At 59.8% G+C, this 17358-nt stretch overlaps 2 protein-coding genes across 3 annotated transcripts; one reads left to right on the top strand and one right to left on the bottom strand.

Annotated features, from left to right (window-relative positions):
* The first annotated feature begins 2921 nt into the window (after nt 1-2921).
* TNFAIP8L1 (TNF alpha induced protein 8 like 1) lies at nt 2922-10501 on the top strand. 2 transcript variants are annotated; one of them, XM_062510372.1, is made up of 2 exons: nt 2922-3429; nt 9129-10501. In XM_062510372.1, the coding sequence occupies exon 2, from the start codon at nt 9131-9133 to the stop codon at nt 9689-9691; it is 561 nt and encodes a 186-aa protein (XP_062366356.1). In that variant the 5' UTR covers nt 2922-3429; nt 9129-9130; the 3' UTR covers nt 9692-10501. The 2 variants fall into 2 exon arrangements, with proteins under 2 accessions (XP_062366356.1, XP_062366357.1); XM_062510373.1 differs by lacking the exon at nt 2922-3429 and adding an exon at nt 6597-6767.
* Nucleotides 10502-11965: 1464 nt separating this feature from the next.
* MYDGF (myeloid derived growth factor) lies at nt 11966-15154 on the bottom strand. Its single transcript, XM_062510380.1, has 6 exons — nt 14975-15154; nt 14073-14123; nt 13766-13827; nt 13386-13467; nt 12753-12825; nt 11966-12450 (listed from the first exon to the last, which is right to left on the bottom strand). The coding sequence occupies exons 1-6, from the start codon at nt 15152-15154 to the stop codon at nt 12371-12373; spliced, it is 528 nt and encodes a 175-aa protein (XP_062366364.1). The 3' UTR covers nt 11966-12370.
* Nucleotides 15155-17358: the final 2204 nt, after the last annotated feature.

Genomic DNA, 17358 nt, shown 5'->3' with positions numbered 1-17358 from the left:
CAGCCGCAGCACTTTGTGCTTAACCTACATTCGCTTTTGTCCCGGCCGGCGCAGCCGGAGCCCGCCCGGGGCTCTGCGCTGGGCTCGGCTCGGATGTCAGGGACCCTCTCAGCAGCCCCCAGCCCCAAATTAAGTAGCCAGGGCTCAGCTGAGCCTGGGTAAGTGGGTCACACTCAGGCGGGTCGCGCAGCAGTGTCCCCAAGACAGGGATGGAGGTTCCAGGGAGGGAAATCACAGAAATCTCTTCCCCAGGGTGCGTCTCGCCCCTGGAGCATCCTCCTCCATTCCTTCCCGTGGGGACGGGAGCGCTCGCAGCCTCTCGAGGAGCGGCACTGCCTGACAGCTTCGATCGAGCTTTAATTAACTAACGAGGCTCGGCGATCCCCGCTCTGTGAACAAACACAGGGAGGCAGAGGGGGCTCGATCCAGCTGTGACACCAGCCAGATGTGCAGAGGGGAGGGTGAAAGAGGCAGGGGACTGCTCTGCTCAGGAATGTGCCTCTGGGGACCCAGGAGTCCCCTTTGCTCTGAGGGAGGTCCAGGAGCACAGTTTGGATACAACCCCGGGATTCAGGAGTCACAGCCTGTCCCCACGGCTCCAGGACAGCCCCAGGGTCTCACCAGCTGCCTCTGGGTACTGCCAGCATCCCTCATTGACACCTCCATCGTCCCCTTCCTTTCATCCAACGCCAGCTAAAAGTCCTGGAGCATCTCTTGGATAACTGGTCAGGAGAGCGTGCCCTGCTCGCGGTTCTCCTCCGGAGCTGGTGCCTGCCAGGAGGGATTTTTTTTTTCTTTCCCTGGGATGATTTTTTCCGCCTCGGCTGCCAGCGGGGTGGCTCGGCCGCGGGGAAGGGGCCGAGGGAGCGCAGCCGGCGCCGGTGACGCGGCAAGAAGGGGCCATTGTGGCCAGGCACAGCTGTGCGGCGCGGGCAGGGAGCAGTGGGAATGCAAAATGCTGGAGAGGGAAGGGCTTGCGGGATCCACCGCCCCGAGACGGGGGTTCCCCCACCCCGCACGTGCCCCGGTGACAATAGTGGCTTTATGGGGAGCGACACCACCCCCCACCCCAGGAGCTGCCGGGGTCTGGCATGTGCCACCATGGGGACAGGTGGGTGTTGGGGACAGCGTGTCCCCATCCTGTCCCCCTGCACACACACCGGCTCAGCCAAACGAGGCATGGGGTCCTCTTGGGCCAGGATGAGCCAGCAGCAACCTGCTCTGGAGGTTGATGGACCCGGGCCCTGCGGAGTCCTGGCAGAGCGACACCGGGGGCAGACGGGAGGACAGAGAGCGGCTCCGTGCCTTTCCCTTTCCCCGGGATCCTGTTTCGCTCGCTGAGCTCTCCTGAATTATTCAGGCGCTGCCTCCCTGGGGATGCTTCCCCCCGCCCGCAGCGGAGCCCCCGCACCCCGCCGGAGGGGAGCAGCCGGGACTGGTGCTGCTGGAACTGTGGTGGCTGTCCGGGTGGGATGTGCCGCGGGAGGGGAGAGGGATGAGCCGTGCCGCCTCCCGAGCAGGAGAGGAGCCGCTGCAAAACCCCGTTTCATTTCCCTGAAAGGAGAGGAGGGATGGGGGGGAGAGGCCGCTCGGAGCTGGCCCAGATCCTGCTGCTTCTCTTTTCTATTCCCTGTTTTCATGCTGCGCCAGATCCCATCCCCTCTGCTCCGCAGTGGCTACTCCATCCCCCGGCAGCGCCCTCCAGGCAGGGACATGGATTTGTGGGGGCTCCCCTCGTGTGACCCCAGCCGCTGCTCCAGGGCTGGAGTGAGGTGCAGAGCTCTGCAAGGCGGGGGGATGTCCCTGAGATTCTTCCCGAGTTGTGAATTGTGGGATCTGGGTGTTGGGCACGCCGGAGTGCCCTGGGGGTGCAGGGTGCTGCCCACCCCATCCCGTCACTCTCCAGAACGCCTCCGAAACGGCCTGAGCGAGGGGAAGGAGCTGGGGATGTCCCGGCCATGGGAACGTGGGATGGTGTCCACCGGGACCGGACGAGCCCGGGTGTGATGGATGTCGGGGGGGGTTGGTGCCACAACTGTTCGGAAGGGCGGCAGCGGCTGCTCCGACACGGCCTGGGACCAGAACAAATCCCCGGGGATATCGAGAGTGGTGGCGATGCCCCGGGGGTGCCGGGCACTGCCCGGAGCAAAGGGCAGCAGGGCCGGGGGGGGTCTGGCGAGAATCTGGGGTTCGCTTCCCAGCCGCTGCGTGACACCGAGACTCAAGTCAAGGCTCCCGTTAATCCCGACTTTAATCCGCTCTAAATCCCACTTTTAATCTGTTTAATGCCACCTTTGGGAATTAGGATCCCGTGCCGCCGCTCGTACCCACTGAGCCGGGAGGAGGAAGAGGAGGGAAGGAAGGATGCTCCGATGCTGGGGAGCTCAGGATCTCTGGGGTGTCGGGGGGTCCCCAGCACCGAGAGGAGCCGACGGTCACTGCGCTTTCCCCTCTTCCCACGGGTGTCACATCCCCCCGTGCAGAAGAGGGGGAGCTTTGCAGGACCCCCTCCCCCCGCTCAGCCCGGTCCAGCAGCGCCCTCCTCAGCTCCTGCTCATCAGCGCCGCGCCGCCCGCCCGGCCTCCCACGCCGCTTCCACGCGTGATCCTCTCACCCAGAGTGTCCCCGTCACCCACCCGTGTCCTGTCATCCTCCCGCTTCCCGTCACCACCCGTGTCCCCGCCACCCCCGTGCAGGCCAGGGGGGCTCCGTGCCCGCCCCACGCGCGTCACCGGGACCGGCCCACGCGCGCGGGACCCACGGGGACGCGCCCGCCCCGCCCACGCCCCGTCCGCGCGCTCCCATTGGCTGCTTCGTAGCAAGCCCCGCGCCGCCATTGGCTGGAGCCGCCGGTGGGACGCGCCCCCGGCCCCGCCCACGCTGCTCCCGGCCCCGCGCGGGACCTGGAAGCGGGCGGGAGGGCCCGACCCGCCGGGAACCGGCACCGGGAACCGGGCACTGAGAGCCGGGAACCGGCACCGGGAACAGGGAACCGGCACCGGGAACCGGGCACTGAGAGCCGGGAACAGGCACCAGGAACAGGGAACCGGCACCGGGAACCGGGCACTGAGAGCCGGGAACAGGCACCGGGAACAGGGAACCGGCACCGGGAACAGGGAACCGGCACCGGGAACCGGGCACTGAGAACCGGGAACAGGCACCGGGAACCTGACATCGGACACCGGGACTGGCACTGGGCATCGAAGACCGAACACCAGACATCGTCCCCGGGCACCGGCACCGCCATCGGCGATCGGACACCGGTAGCGGCTGCAGGGGCCCGCCGGGCAGGGAGAGGCGCCGGGGGGAGTGGGACCCTCCGCAAGGCCCCGCCCCGTCCAGCCCCGTCCCGCCCCTCCCGTCCCTCCGGGGGCACCGGAGCATCCCCGGTCCCGGTCCCGGCGCCGCTCTCCCCGAGGCAGGCTGCAGGTAAGGGCCGGTTTCCCCGTACCTCTCGGTACCCCCAAGTTCCTCCCAGTTCCTCGCGTCCTCCCCGGTCCGTGGGGGCGGGGGCGCTCGGTACCGGCCCGTTTCGTGCTTGCACTGCGGGGGAATCATCCGTGTGTGTTCCCCGACCTCGGTGTCACCGGGAACCGACGGCTTCACCCGGCCCTCGGGAGCCCCGGGGCCAAAGGAAGGTTTGGGGAGCCGCGAGGGGCGGGAGCTGCGGGGCGAGCAGGGCCCGGAGCGGCTCCCGGCAGCCCCTGGAGGTGCCTCGGCTTTCCCAGGTGGATGGAACACGGGGAAAGGGCGATTTCCCCCCAAATGCGAGGGGGCTGGAAAGAGCGCTGGCTCCGGTGGTCGCTGGATAACGGGAGCTGGGAGGAGGCACCGGAGCCACCCCCGTGGGGCTGTCACGGCCCCACGTGCCAGGGCAGGCCCGGGTGCCCCATGGCAGCACTTGGCTTCAAGCATCGCCCGTCCCTCCTCCCAGCCCTGCGCTCCAGAGGATGAAATTCCTCGATTCCTGGAAAGACGAATCCCTTTGGAGAAGTCTGATCCCCCCCCGGGGCTGGAGCTGGGTGTAAAACCTTCAACTCTGACTAATCTTCCCTGGAGGGGGGAAGGATTTGGGACATTTTGGGACATCCTTCGCTGACCTCAGGCCCAGTATTGAATCCGAATTGTCCCATGGAGTTTTCCTCCCCCCAAAAGCGACTTTGTCCTCCCGATCCCGGGGCAGGAAGCATGTGATGTGCCCTGGCCCCCGCCGCAGCCGGACAGACGGACAGATGGTGGTTTGGCCTCAGTTTCCCCTCTCCCAGCCTCTGTTTTCTACTTCCCCATAAGTCCCCGTCTTCTCTGAGCGAAGGAGAAAGGAAGTTGCTGCCAGAGAGAGCAGCTTGATGGCAGCTTGAGAAAGAAAAGGAGGAAATGGAAGGCGAGACAGATGCTCCAAAATAACCCCCCCTTCTTCCTCCTCCTCCTCTCTGTAAAATAACTCCCTTCCTCCTCCTCTTCCTTCGCCTTTTCTCCATAAAATTCCCCTTTCTTCCTCCTCCTCTCCATAAAACAACCCCCTTCCTCCTCTTCTTCCTCCTTCTCTCCTTAAAATAACCACAATTCCTCCTTCTCCTCCTCCTCCTCTCCAGTTTGGCAGCTGCCTCCCCCCCTGGGGCACGTAATCCCAGGGGGAATTCCTTGATGCCACACCGGACCCTCAGATCAGCCCCCAGCTTCCCCCCTACCCTGTGTGGGAGCATCCCTCGATGGGATCCCAGGATCCCATTCCCACGGGAAGCACCGGCGGGGATTCCCCGCCCATGCCCGGGGCTGGCATCGCCAGAGCCCCCTCGGAAGGGCCGCTCAGCTCCTTGCACGGACACGTTGGAGCTGCCAGGGCGGATCAACATTCCCAGGCAAAACCAAATACCGTCTCCTTGCCATGGGTTCATCCTCAGCCGCAGCCAGGGTACCTGCGGGGAGGAGAATTTGGGATGGAGGAGCTCAGAGCCCGGTGCCAGAGGTGGAGAGGACAGTGGTGGGGACATGCCAAGCGCTTGGCACCGGGGCAGGGCAGAACGGCCCGGAGCCCCGCAGCGTTCCCGGTCCCTGCTCCGGCCGCCACGGCCGAGGATTCACCCCAAGAAAGGAGCTTTTCCTCGGGCCGGGTGTTTACTCAGCGGCTCCTTCCTGGCCTCGCCCCGCTGGGCACACACGCGCCCGGGCCGGCATCTCCGGCTGCTTTTTGCACCCATGGCAACCTGCGAGGGCCGGCACGCGTCCTTCCTCCCGCTCCTCTTCCTCGGCTCTGCCGGCGCTGGTAACGGGGCCCTGGGAGCTGCGGGGGTCACGGATTGAGGGGGGGGGGGGGGGGGGGGGAGCACAGGCTGGGGCTCTCCGGTTACTGCTCCTGTAATCCAGGAGGGTTTAATTAATTAATAAGGGTTGGAGCACAGGGGAAGGCGATGCCGGGGGATGGAGAGCAGAGCTGCGGGATCCCCTCCACCCGCTCGGATTTAGCCACGGCTTCGGGGGAACCGGGAATGCTGGGCTGCAGAGCAGGGATGCTTCCCAAAGCAGGGGGAGGGGAGCAGCGTGTGGGATGGAGGGAAATCCAGGGAGATGGCCGCTATTCGATGTTTGTCCTGTTGGGAAACGATTTTTCCGTGTTGGAGGAAACTTGTAGCAAGACGATCCAAGTTACTGTGGCCGCGGTGGGAAGGCGGAGGCGGGAGAGGAGGAGGAAGAGGAGGCAGAGGTGCCTCTGGGCTGAGCTGGAGCTTTGTGGAGCCTCCCCCTCTGTGCTGCTCCATGAATTATTTAAGTGCTTTTCCTTTCCTGCATGAAATATTCACCCACTGCCAAGGGAACTGCGGGGGCCTGGGGGGCTGAGCCCACAGAATGGCTGGTGGGAACCAGGTGAAAGGGACAGGCAGGGGCAGGTAAAGGGAAAGGGACAGGTGAAAGGTGAAAGGGACAGGTCTTTGGGACAGGTAAAAATGATAATTGGGATGATGTCACTGCTGGGTTTGACCCCTCTTCATAAAGGAGCTCTGGACAATGCTCACTTGGCAGCTCTGCTGTGGTGCCACCAGTGCCAGGTGACCACAAGGCGACAGGGTCTTGTCTTCCCCCTTCAGACAGGAGCTTTCATTGATGCTTGTGCCCTCGGTGGTGTGGGAGGGTTTTTTTGGGGAAATCAGGTCAGAGCTGGGTGTTGGATGAGGTGCAAGCCCAGCGCCAAACTGGAGATGGGCACAGCACGTGTCTGTCTCCAGGGGACCACGGAGGACACCCTCTGTGTCCTCATCCAGGACACCCCAACCCTCACACCACTGCTCAGGGCTGCAAGACTGGTCCAAAAACCTCCAAAATGGGTGGGAACCCTCCAAGGAAAGGCTGCACCTGTCCCCAAAGCCACTTTTGGGACCACAGCCCTGCTGCACTCTTCTGGAACAGGGAGGAACTTGGTGACAGCAGCGCTCAGCTGCTCCATTTTGGAAGGAGAAGAAGCTGATTTTAGGGCGTTTTCATGAAAAAGAAGGGGGTGGAGAGGAGCCCAAGCCCTGAGCTGGGCTGGAAACTTCAGCAACAGGAAGGAAGTGAAGTGGGTTATTTCGGGCTCCAGTTGGCTGCTCGGGGCAAGGCTCCACTCTTCCGTGCACCGATAGCAGCCCCTCGTGAACAATGGGGTCGCGGGGCCCTTCCCGGCAGGAAAACTGCTCATTCCGGTGAGACCTGCTGCTGCTGCTGAGTCAGCAGGTCCTGAGTGTGGTGTGGAGGGTCCGGGGGAACCATCCCGGTGCAGCAGGAGCCAGCGGGAGGTGAGCCTGGGTTTCCTTGGGGCTTGCAGGGAGCAGTCTGTGAAACCATCCCTGGGCATTGGAGAGGAAGCTGGTTGTATTTTTGGGATTCCCGTACCCACCTACACCACTTTTGGGGTCCTTAGACCCCCCCCACCCCCTCCCACCCCAATAATGCTTCCTGCCTCAGTTTCCCCCCTGGAGCAATGCTCCAGGCAGGGGAGGGCAGTGAGCAGCCGGGAGTTATTTGGTGCAGGGAGCAGAGGGTTGAGCCATTATTCCAGCTGGCATTTGGGCAGCTCGCAGGACTTGGCACTTCCCATTTTTCATGTGCTCTGGAGGCAGAGTCTGCACTCCCTTTATGTCTGTGGTCACCCAAGGGAGAGCTGGGCTGTGGGAATTCCTATTTATCCAGGCACCGTTCCCAAGGCACTCCACAGCCCTGCAGGGGGAAATTCCAGGCTGTCAACAGCACGGCAAAGCCCTGCTCCTTCCGGACAGGATGCCTGGCATGATGAAGTGAGGGCCTCCCCTCAGAGCCAGGGCAGAGCTGCCTCTGCCCATCCTGCCCTTCCCTCCCTCCGGGCAGCTCCTCATGGATGCAGCCATGGGAATTCCATGAGCCTGAACCAGGAGCTGCTGACACCAGGCTCTGCGTTGTCATTTTTTTCTTATTAAGTGTGAGAGCCTCAGCTCGAGGCTCAAGCTGACAAAAATCAGTGTTTTCCCATCACAGGAAACACTTCCAAACCTCCGTGTTTTTCCTGAGGGCTGTAAATGACCCTGCAGACTCTGTTACTGCTCCTGGAATTCTCCTCCCCACGGAGCCCTTGCTGCCCTCGGCTTTGGGAGCTGATGGGAGATGCTCAGGGTGCTGGGGCTCAGCACCATCATCCTGGCATCACTGCCTGGGGGAGCTGGGGATCCCTGAGGAGCTGGGATTTGCTCCTGAGAGCCTGGTGTGTGCTTCAGGGTGAAAGGAGCAGAACTGGGGATCCCCAGAGGGTCTGGGACTCTAAGCTTGGCCAGGGGCAATGACAGAGCTGTCTGTGATGGGGACAGACTCGATTCTGTGACAGAATCCCAGAGTCATGGAGTGGTTTGGGCTGGAAAAGGACCAAAAGCTCTTCTCATCTCATCCCACCGCTGCTGTGGCAGGGACACCTTCCACTGTCCAGGGTGCTCCAAGCCCCAATGTCCAACCTGGCCTTGGACACTTCCAGGGTTCCAGGGGCAGCCACAGCTGCTCTGGGCACCCTGTGCCAGGGCCTCAGCTCCCTGTCAGGGAAGAATTCCTTCCTAATATCAAATCTAAACCTGCTCCTTATCCATGAGCAATTTATCCTCGTGCATCCTCACACCAGCAGCATCCTTCAGCTGAAATATCTCCTCTCCCCTCCCTGGGGATGCATTCCCAGGCTGATCCCCTCCCCTCCTGCTCTGCCAGCCTGTCCATGCCATGTGCAGGCTCCTGCATCAGCAGCTCCCAGCTCTGCCCATCCATCCCGGTTGTTTTCCTGCTGTTCTCCCCTCCCCGTGATTTGTGGCTCTGCGGTTTCCCAGGCCAAGATACATCTCCAGGGTCGGGTTTTAATCGTTCACAGCAGGGTTTAAAGCCGTGCTCTGCCCGAGGTGATGGATTTGGTCCCGCTGGGATGTGGGAGTCAGGCTGTAGGTGAGGTTCCTGTCTGGGAGAATTATTCACTCCACGGGAGGCTGGGGCAGCAGCAGAACAAGCCCGAGCTTGTGTGGGTGTTCCAGGGTGAGCAGTGCCAGGGAAAAGGGCTCCCACGCCAGTTCTGGGTGCTGCAAACCGGCTGTGCTGCCCCGGCCGTGGCCAGCACCGGGGTGGATGTGGCACATGGCATCGGGGGGTGACTCAGCTGCCACCTGGGCTGTCCCCAGCTCACCCCGCAGGAAATGAGTCAGGTTTTAAGGAAGGAAAAATGTTAAGACGATGGGGCAAGAGTCCTTCCTGCAGCAGGAGGAGGGAGGCTCGGGCACAGGAGGGACACCAGGATGGAGGGACACGGATGGTGCTCAGGTAGGGACACCTCGCTCGCTGCAACCTCTCCACAGAATTTGGGGACAGGAAGGTGGGGACACCCTGATCCCATCATGTGGGGTGAACTCAGCTCTCACCTGCCCTGGCACCCAGGAGCTCCCTCAGTCTCGCCATTGCCTGGAGATGCTCTTTGTCATGCCAAAAATCTGCATGGGGAGGTGAGGAACCACAGAATCCTGGAATGGTTCAGGTGGGAAGGGACATTAAAGCTCATCCAGCTCCACCCCCTGCCATGGACAGGGACACTCCACCAGCCCAGGTGAGATGGGGATGGATGCAGAGCAGGGACTGATCCGTGTGTGCCTCTTCCCCTGCAGAGATGGACACCTTCAGCACCAAGAACTTGGCCCTGCAGGCCCAGAAGAAGCTCCTGAGCAAAATGGCCACCAAGACCATCGCCAACGCCTTCATCGATGACACCAGCAGCGAGATCCTGGACGAGCTGTACCGGGCCACCAAGGAGTACACCCACAACCGCAAAGAGGCCCAGAAGATCATCAAAAACCTCATCAAGATCGTGATGAAGCTGGGAGTTCTCTACCGCAACGGGCAGTTCAGCCCCGAGGAGCTGCTGGTCATGGAGCGGTTCCGTAAGAAGGTTCACACCCTGGCCATGACGGCCGTCAGCTTCCACCAGATAGACTTCACCTTCGACCGCAGGGTCATGTCCAGCGTGCTCACCGAGTGCCGGGACCTGCTGCACCAGGCTGTCAACGGGCACCTGACGGCCAAGTCCCACTCACGCATCAACCACGTCTTCAACCACTTTGCGGACTACGAGTTCCTGTCGGCCCTGTACGGCCCGGCCGAGCCCTACCGCACCCACCTCAAGAGGATCTGCGAAGGGGTCAACAAGATGCTGGAGGAGGACAACATCTGAGGGTGGCCCAGGGGGGCTCTTGGCAGCTGGACTCTGCCTCCCGCGAGGCTGAAGATGCGATGTCTGCTTTGACCTTCACCGGGCTCGCCATCCCCTCTTCCTCCTCTGCAGTGCTCACTCGTGTTCTCCTCGTTTCTTCAAGAGACTGAACCTCTTGACTTTGTCTCCCCCCTGGCCAGGGTCTGCAAACCCCTCCCTGCGCTCTCCAGGGGATCCTGGCCCCTCTGTACAGTTTGATTTCCTTTGCCCACCAAGTGCCTTTAGCTCAGGGTCCAAGGCTTTGGACTCTTTGCCTTGAACTCTGCTGTAACCTCTGGGGGGAAACCAAACCAAAGATTCATGGTGTGAAGCACCTCTGAGGTGTCTCTGAGCAGCTGGGACGTTGTTGGGGTGAAAATTGTGACTCCTTAACTGGAGGGTTGTGGAACTCTGTGGATTTATCCCAGGAGCTCCACAACGTGATGGGAGCAAATCATGGTCCAGACTTGTGCTGCCTCAGGCAGGAAGGTGTTTCTGCGTGGGCTTCAGTGTCCTCAAAGACAAGTCCTGAGACCAGGAGGATCCCTCCTCACCTGGGGGAGGCTGGGGGGAGCTGCTCCTTCCCTGGATCCCAGGAACCACCCAACACCCAACTCCCAGCAGCCTCCAGCAGCGGTGCCTCCTGGCACTCCAGCGCTGTCTTTGGTGGTGATCCAAATCTCCCCTGGGATTTCATCCCTTTTCCATGCCCCTGACTGAGTGATGTTCGTTTTTAGCAAACTCTGTAGCCCTGATGAGTTATTTAAATAAACTCACCTGTGTGGCCTGGGAGCTCTGTGAAATTGTTCCAGCAGTGGTGACAGTGACAAAAAGAGCCCTGGGGACAGCTGGGTTTGCTGTCCCCCCGCTGGTGGTGGCTCTCTGTGACCTGGGGTTTGTGCTCTCTGTCCCCTGCCATTGCTGCTGGTTGTGCTGCCCCTGCTCAAGGCCCAGCAGCTCCTGGGTTTCCATGGACAAGGGGAAATGGCTTCCCACTGCCAGAGGGCAGGGTTAGATTGGATACTGGGAAGGGAATCTTCCCTGTGAGGATGGGGAGGCCCCGGCACAGGGTGCCCCATCCCTGGAAGTGTCCAAAGCCAGGCTGGACACTGGGGTTTGGAGCAATCTGGGACAGTGGAAGGTGTCCCTGCCCATGCAAGGGTGGGGCTGCGTGAGCTTTAAGACCTTTCCCAAGCATTCGATGATTTTGAGAGATCCCACTCCCAGCAGACATCCACACTCCTCTGCACCCCCACATCCCCTCCCTGCTCAGGAGGGACCCAAAAGCAGAGCTCTGGGAGCAGGGGGTACTCTGGCAGGGATGCTCCCAGCACACTGAGCTTGGTTCTGAGCACTGGAAATTGCTCTTTTAGCATCCAAGACACTACACAGCCTCCTGGCCTTATCTCCGTGACCTTCTTGTGCCTGCTGTTCCCTGCATGGCTCTAGGCACAGGTGGCTGCTCCAGGGCAGAGAGCAGCTCCTGCTCCCTCCCCACCACTGGCACTGAGAACTCTCAGCCACAGAAGATGAAATAAAAGACACAAAGGCCCCGTCTCTGCTGCAGCTGTCACGATAATTGTGTGACAAAGCTTGGGGTAGGGGCAAAGCCCATTCACAAGGGGGTGTGGAGAACATCAGGAGCCCGCCAGGTGCTGCTCCCTCAGGAGGGCAGGGGCCCTTTGAGAACAACTCCTGCCCCCCTGTGCTGGTGTGTCCCTGTCAGGAGTGTGCTGGACAGGAACCAGAGCTGGGAAACCCAGGCAGATGTGGTGGGATGGGGCTGAGCCAGAAATTCTTTGCTGTTCCCAAGGTGTGTGTCCATGTCAGCTGCAAGACCCCTCCTAAACCCTTTGCATCCCCTGAATTCCACTGGGACACCTCAGCTCCTCCTACCCCAGCAGCAACAAAGGAGCTGGAGAGGGGAGGAAGGACAGAGAAGAGCAGCTTCAGGCCAGAGCACGATGCTTTATTTCTTTATTTGTACTGTATTTACACAGGAAAGGAATTGCCCATTCTCCATTACTCTGGATAAGAAAAAATTCACTTTTCTGTAGGTATAAAATAGTCCCGTGGTTGTGCTGAGATGTGGAAGTGCTGCCTGGATTGATTCCTGATCGTGTCAGAATAAGCTGCTCTGCCTTCCCCCATCCCAGCTATCCCAGCCCTGGATCCACCCCAGCCACACACTCGCCATGGAATCAGAGCTTTGGCCAAGTCCCTCCCTCCCTCCCTCCCCCTAAATTAATTATTTCCTCCTGTCAGGCTGCTGGAGAGAGAAATCCCATCTCCCCTCCAGAGACTACAGAGTTAACAAGTTCCCTTTAGCAAGCCCTGCTTAAGTCCAGCCACTTATCTCCCTGCACTGCTCTTCCAGCCAGGCAGATAAGGACCCCTTTGCAGGGAGCTCTGCCCTGCTCAGCCGAGCAGGAAGGGGCACAGGAGGATCAGGAGCCTCCCGGGGGCTCTGAGCTGCACAGCTCGGTGCTGCTCTGACACAAGGCAGAACAAACCTGTCCTCACACCTCCGAGCCCCGCTCACGTCAGTCCCCAGCACATTTCAGTATGGAAAACATAAAAGGTTTGGCCAAACAAAAGAAAAACCCTGCAGGTGACCAGGAAATCCTTCACTGCCACACTGGCCCAGGGCTGGCCTCGGGGTCACAGCTCATCCCGGGAGGTTTTTGCTGCAATCACGAGTTTGGACAGCTCAAAACGGAACTTGCCTTCCCTGTGAGACACTGCAGAGAGAGAGACAGAAAAAAACCAGCATCAGCAGATGGAAAAGCAGGAACAGAACAGCCCTGCTGGGCCCTTTCCAGGGTGTCAGGCACTGCTCCTCCCCTCCTGCACATGCCAGGCTGGGGGAGAAACCCCTCCTTACCCCTCGGAACTTAACTGGGATGGGACCCACAAAATCCAGCGGATTGAGTGCACTGTACCCCCATCTCCATGGCACTGTCACCAGTATTTGAGTTTAAAATGGCCCCTGGCCTGTCCCCCCCAGCCCAGCCCCTCTTTCACAGCTCCCTCAGGCACAGACCTGTTGTTTCAGTGATCTCAAATTCTTCCTGTTTTAAGGGGATGTCGCTGAGGGCACCCACAGCAGCCTGAGACTGCAACAGGAAGGAAGGAGGTGTAAGAGGCTGAGGCAATCCAACAAGTCACAGAATTCAAACCAACCAAACAACAGCACACTGAAAATGAACGGGTTTCTGATTTATGTGCAGTGAAAGAATTAAGTGCACAAAGGAAATCAGAAGGAAAATCTCTGGCTGTTTTTCTATTTCCTGTTAAACCACGGACTCGTGTCCTTGGGGTGAGTGAAAGCCTCACTCCTGGAAACTGGGAAATGGAAGAATGAGCCAGACAAAAACATCAGGAGAGGTTTGATTTGCTTTGTCACATGCAATTTGTTGAGGCAATCCAAGACTCCCTTTGTGCCCTGGTGCCTTTGGAGCCCCCTCCCAGCAAATCCCAGTGACTGAGAGGGCAGGAACACAATGGAGCAGGCTGCCCACCTGCAGCCCCTCTCCTGCCTGCCACCAGTCTCTAATTAGGGACACGATGGAGCACATTTTATGGCACAGATGTCTAATAAATGTTTTCCATGTCTAATTCATGTTTTATAGCAGCCTCCCACACTCCTGCTTCCCCGGGATCAGCTGGGACTTACATAAGCCATGGCATACTCTATCTTGGCTCCTTTCACTTCAGCTTTAAACTGGGTAAAGAAGAGATAAGACTTCCCTTGGGGCCTGAAAGGAGAAAGCAGAGCCTTTGTCAGCTGCACAGAGGGTGGAGGTGCAGAGGAGTGAAGGATTCCTTGCTCCCTCCCTCCCCCCACAGCCACCTCTGGATCTCTTGGAGCTTTTGTGCACAGACGGGGGAGAGGGGAACACGGAATTTATAAACCAACAGCTGCACCAAAAGCCCCCAGAACCACAGCATCCCTGGGAGAGGGAAAGCCCCCCTGCAAGATACAAATCCACGGGGCAAGCAGGGTCCTTGTCCCTGCCCCACATCCACCCCCGCGGTGGCTTTGCTGACACACACCTCCAGATGGAGCAGGAGAAGAGCCCGCTGTCCTCGCTCACTCCGACGTTCATCTGCCATTGCTGCACGGAAACACCCGCAGTCAACGTGGGGAAAACCCTCCCGGGCCAATCCCTCCCCTCCAGCTTCTGCAGGAGCTCCAAAATAACCCAACCCCACCCCAGCACTTGCTGGTGGCCCCCAGTGCTCCCTCCTGGCCACAGCTACCACTGTGCTCGCACACAAAACAGTTACGAGTATCTTTGGCTTTTAGGATGAAAGAAAGGAGCTGATTCCAACAGGAGTGCCCCGGGCTTGCCCAGCTCACCTCGTTTGTGCCGCCCTGGGCCGAGTAGGTGAAGGTGCAGCTGAAATCCCCCTGCCAGGAGAGAGGAACAGGAGTAGCCTCACTTTAGCATGAGCTTTTCTTCCACAGAATCCAGGAAATGTTGAGATAGGGAAAGCTCTCCAAGACCACCGAGTCCAACAGTGCTCCAGCACTGCCAAGGCCACCACTGACCCCTGTCCCCAGGTGCCACATCCACGTGGCTTTAAGTCCCTCGGAGCACGGGGACTCCACCAGTGCCACTGTGCCGGTGTCTGACCTCCCTTTCCATGAAGAATTTTCCCCAATATCCAGCCTAAACCTCCCCTGGCACCACCTGAGGCCATTTCCTCCTGCCTGGGCCAAGGACTCGTGTTCTGGAGGGCCCAAGAACCCCCAGCCCCTTCTGCACCATGGCCCTTCCCTTGCTGAGCCCCCTCCCATGAGGATTCTTCTTTCTTTGACCTCCTACCCCAGTCCGTGCCCTTCGGGTACCTCATCCCTTTGGAAACCCCCCTTCTCCTGGGAGTCCTTATCCACGGCAGGTCCCCATCCCTGGGGGTCTCCTCACTACAGAGACTGTCCCACCTTGGGGACCTGCTTTCCTTGAGGACCCTCTTCTACCGGAGAACCCCAGCTGGGGACTCCTTCCCCTCGAGGACGCCCTTCTCTGTGGAGGCTCCCTCCCTCCTTGGAGACCCCCGTTCTCCCGGGGATCCCCCTGCCTTTGTCGCCCCCTTTGGGGACCCCTTTCTCCCTGGGGACCCCCCCCCCAACCCGCTCGCCCCGCCCTCCTCGCTTTCAGCCAATCACCACACCAGGAGATATGAGTGACGTGGCGCGCAGCCAATCAATGACTGGCGCGTACCCTCTTCACTCCCGCTCCCTCCCTCCCGGCCGCTCACCAGGCTCCGGGAGAAGGAGTGAACCTCTCCGCCGGGCCTCACGTCGAACTCGGCCGTGCTCGGGGCTGCACCCGGGGCCGTGCCCTGTCCCGCGGCCGCCCGGACCGCCAGGCACAGCAGGGCCGCGGGCACCAGCGCGGCCCACGCGCGCCGGCAGCTCCTCCCGCTGGGCGCCGCCATCTTGGAAAGGAAGCGCGGGCTATGGCGGCCGGCAGGGGTCAGCGCGGCGGCGGCGGCACGGCGGCCATGTTGGGTGTGGGCAGGAGGCCGGGCGGGCCAAACGGACGGACGGGAGGGCATGGGGACATCGAGGGACAACAGGGCAAGGGACAGAGGGACGAGGGCACAGGGAACCTCGGGGACAGGAGGCCTGTGGTCAGGGTCTGGGACATGCTGTAGCCCCACGAGCCGCATGGCGTGGGTCAGTTCCTGCTGGCCACGTGCGCAAGTGGAGGTGCCTGGGGGGAGCTGGGGGCTGGGCCTGGTCCCATTCCTAGGTGCTGGTACCGATTCCCTGGGATTGGGGGCCCTGGGCAAGGGGCTTAACAAGGGCTCAGCAGCCCAGGCCCTGCCTCCCTTCACCATCAAAAAAGACCCAGTAGCTGCGTTGTAGAATTGGAAATTCCAGCTGCAGCCAGGGCCAGGGCCTGGGAGCAGGAAAATCCTGGATTAGAGGACAGGGGAGAGACAAATCTGTGCCAGCTCTGAGAGGGGCTGGAGGGAGAAGCAGGGACAGGAGGCTTCTCTGCAGAGGCCAGGCCTGAAGCCTTCCCTGTGTCCCAGCACGGAGCTGGGATGCCTGTGATTTCACCAAAATCCTTCTGAGAGGATTCTCCAAGATCAATTTACACTCTTTCCTTTGGGCAGCACAGACACACCCAGAGCCCAGCCCAACCCTGTGCCGTCCTTGGACACCCCACTCCTCCTTTGGGGGACCCTGAGATTTCTGAGCCACTCCAGTTATTCTGGGGGTGCTGCCTGCATGGCCCAGGACAGAGATCAAATGCCTGAGACCCCCAAGCAAGCACCCAGAGTTTCCACTGAGATGGCTTTCCCAGAGCCAGAGTTCCTTTATCCCACCTTTATCCCACCCACTTTGGGAATGGAGATGCCGGGAAGTTTTCCATTCGAGCATCTTTCAGGGCAAGGAGTGACTTTTCCGAGCTAATTTTATAGCTTGAGGAGTGATTTTGTTTTAAAAATAAATCCTCAAGAACATCTGTTCTCCCTCCACACCATACACCTAAAAATAAAGCCCCACAGGGTGGGTTTGGGGAGAGAAATGCTTCCCAAGCCACTCTCAAGTCCCAAATTCTTGAAGAGTTGTTTTTGCCAGAGTTGGTTTCCCCAGCACCTGCTGCTCCATCATTACCATTCACTCAGGAAATTAACTCAGCTTCATCCTCCAGCTGCAAATCCTCCACCCAGAACCACCCTGTTCCCATCACCTTTCCCGCAGGACAGTGGGGTGGGGGCCTCCCACATAATTTGTGTTTCAATCCCCGACAGAGCCTGTTCCATATGGAGCAGCTCCAGCTCCTGGGAGATTTCCCAGCTAATTCCTCTCAGGATTCTCAATCCCCAAAAGAAGACCCAACCCCTTTTTAGGGTGCCAAACAATCCTGCAGCAAGCTAGGGGATCAGAGGAGCTGACAGATCTGCAAACTCTTCTAGACAAGAGTGTTTTAAGACATTTTAGGAAACACTCGACTTTTTGGGGACAGGAAAAAGCAGTTTAAATTAAGCCTAAAAATTAAATTAAGGGAAGCACAGAAACAAACCCTGCAAAAATAAGGCTTTTTACCATCCAGCAGCACCCACCCAGCTGTGAGAGCAGCAGAGACAGAGGGTGCAGCTTTGCTGGCTGCAGGGTGCTCTTACACATCTCACAGAGGTGCAACTTCCTCCACCCGTCCCTCCTTCTGCCCCTCTGACCTCAAAACTCTCACCTGAGGTGCTTTGTAGCAGCTAAACCACAACTGCTATAATTGGGACAATTATTTGGGCACAGGGACAAGAAGAGGGGGCAAAATCTGCTCGCAGCCATCCCCAGGAACCCAAACCCTCCATCTGGAAGAAGCTTTGCATTTAGAACAATCCTGCAGCAGCGCCCTCAGGGCATTAACAGCGGGTTAATTAACAGCAGCTCCCACGGAGGAAGGCAAAGCAAGACCACGTTTGGGAAGCTTTGAGGTGGGAGGGCGAGCGGAGGCAGGCCCAGCTCTGCAGGAGCAGCTCGGTGTGTCCCAGAGCAGCTGCACCTCGAGCCCCTGGGAGGGAGGTGCCCACCCCAGGCTGCTGCTGACTCGCTCAAGGTCACGCTGAGCCAAGAACACAGCCCAGGATTCCCAACCCTCAGCTGCTTGGATCATGCTTCCCCCGAG

Source organism: Cinclus cinclus, chromosome 28 (assembly GCF_963662255.1).
Source record: "Cinclus cinclus chromosome 28, bCinCin1.1, whole genome shotgun sequence".
Lineage (NCBI taxonomy): Eukaryota > Metazoa > Chordata > Aves > Passeriformes > Cinclidae > Cinclus > Cinclus cinclus.
Note: the sequence above shows the minus strand (reverse complement) of the source record. Positions and strands in the feature narration are given on the sequence as shown.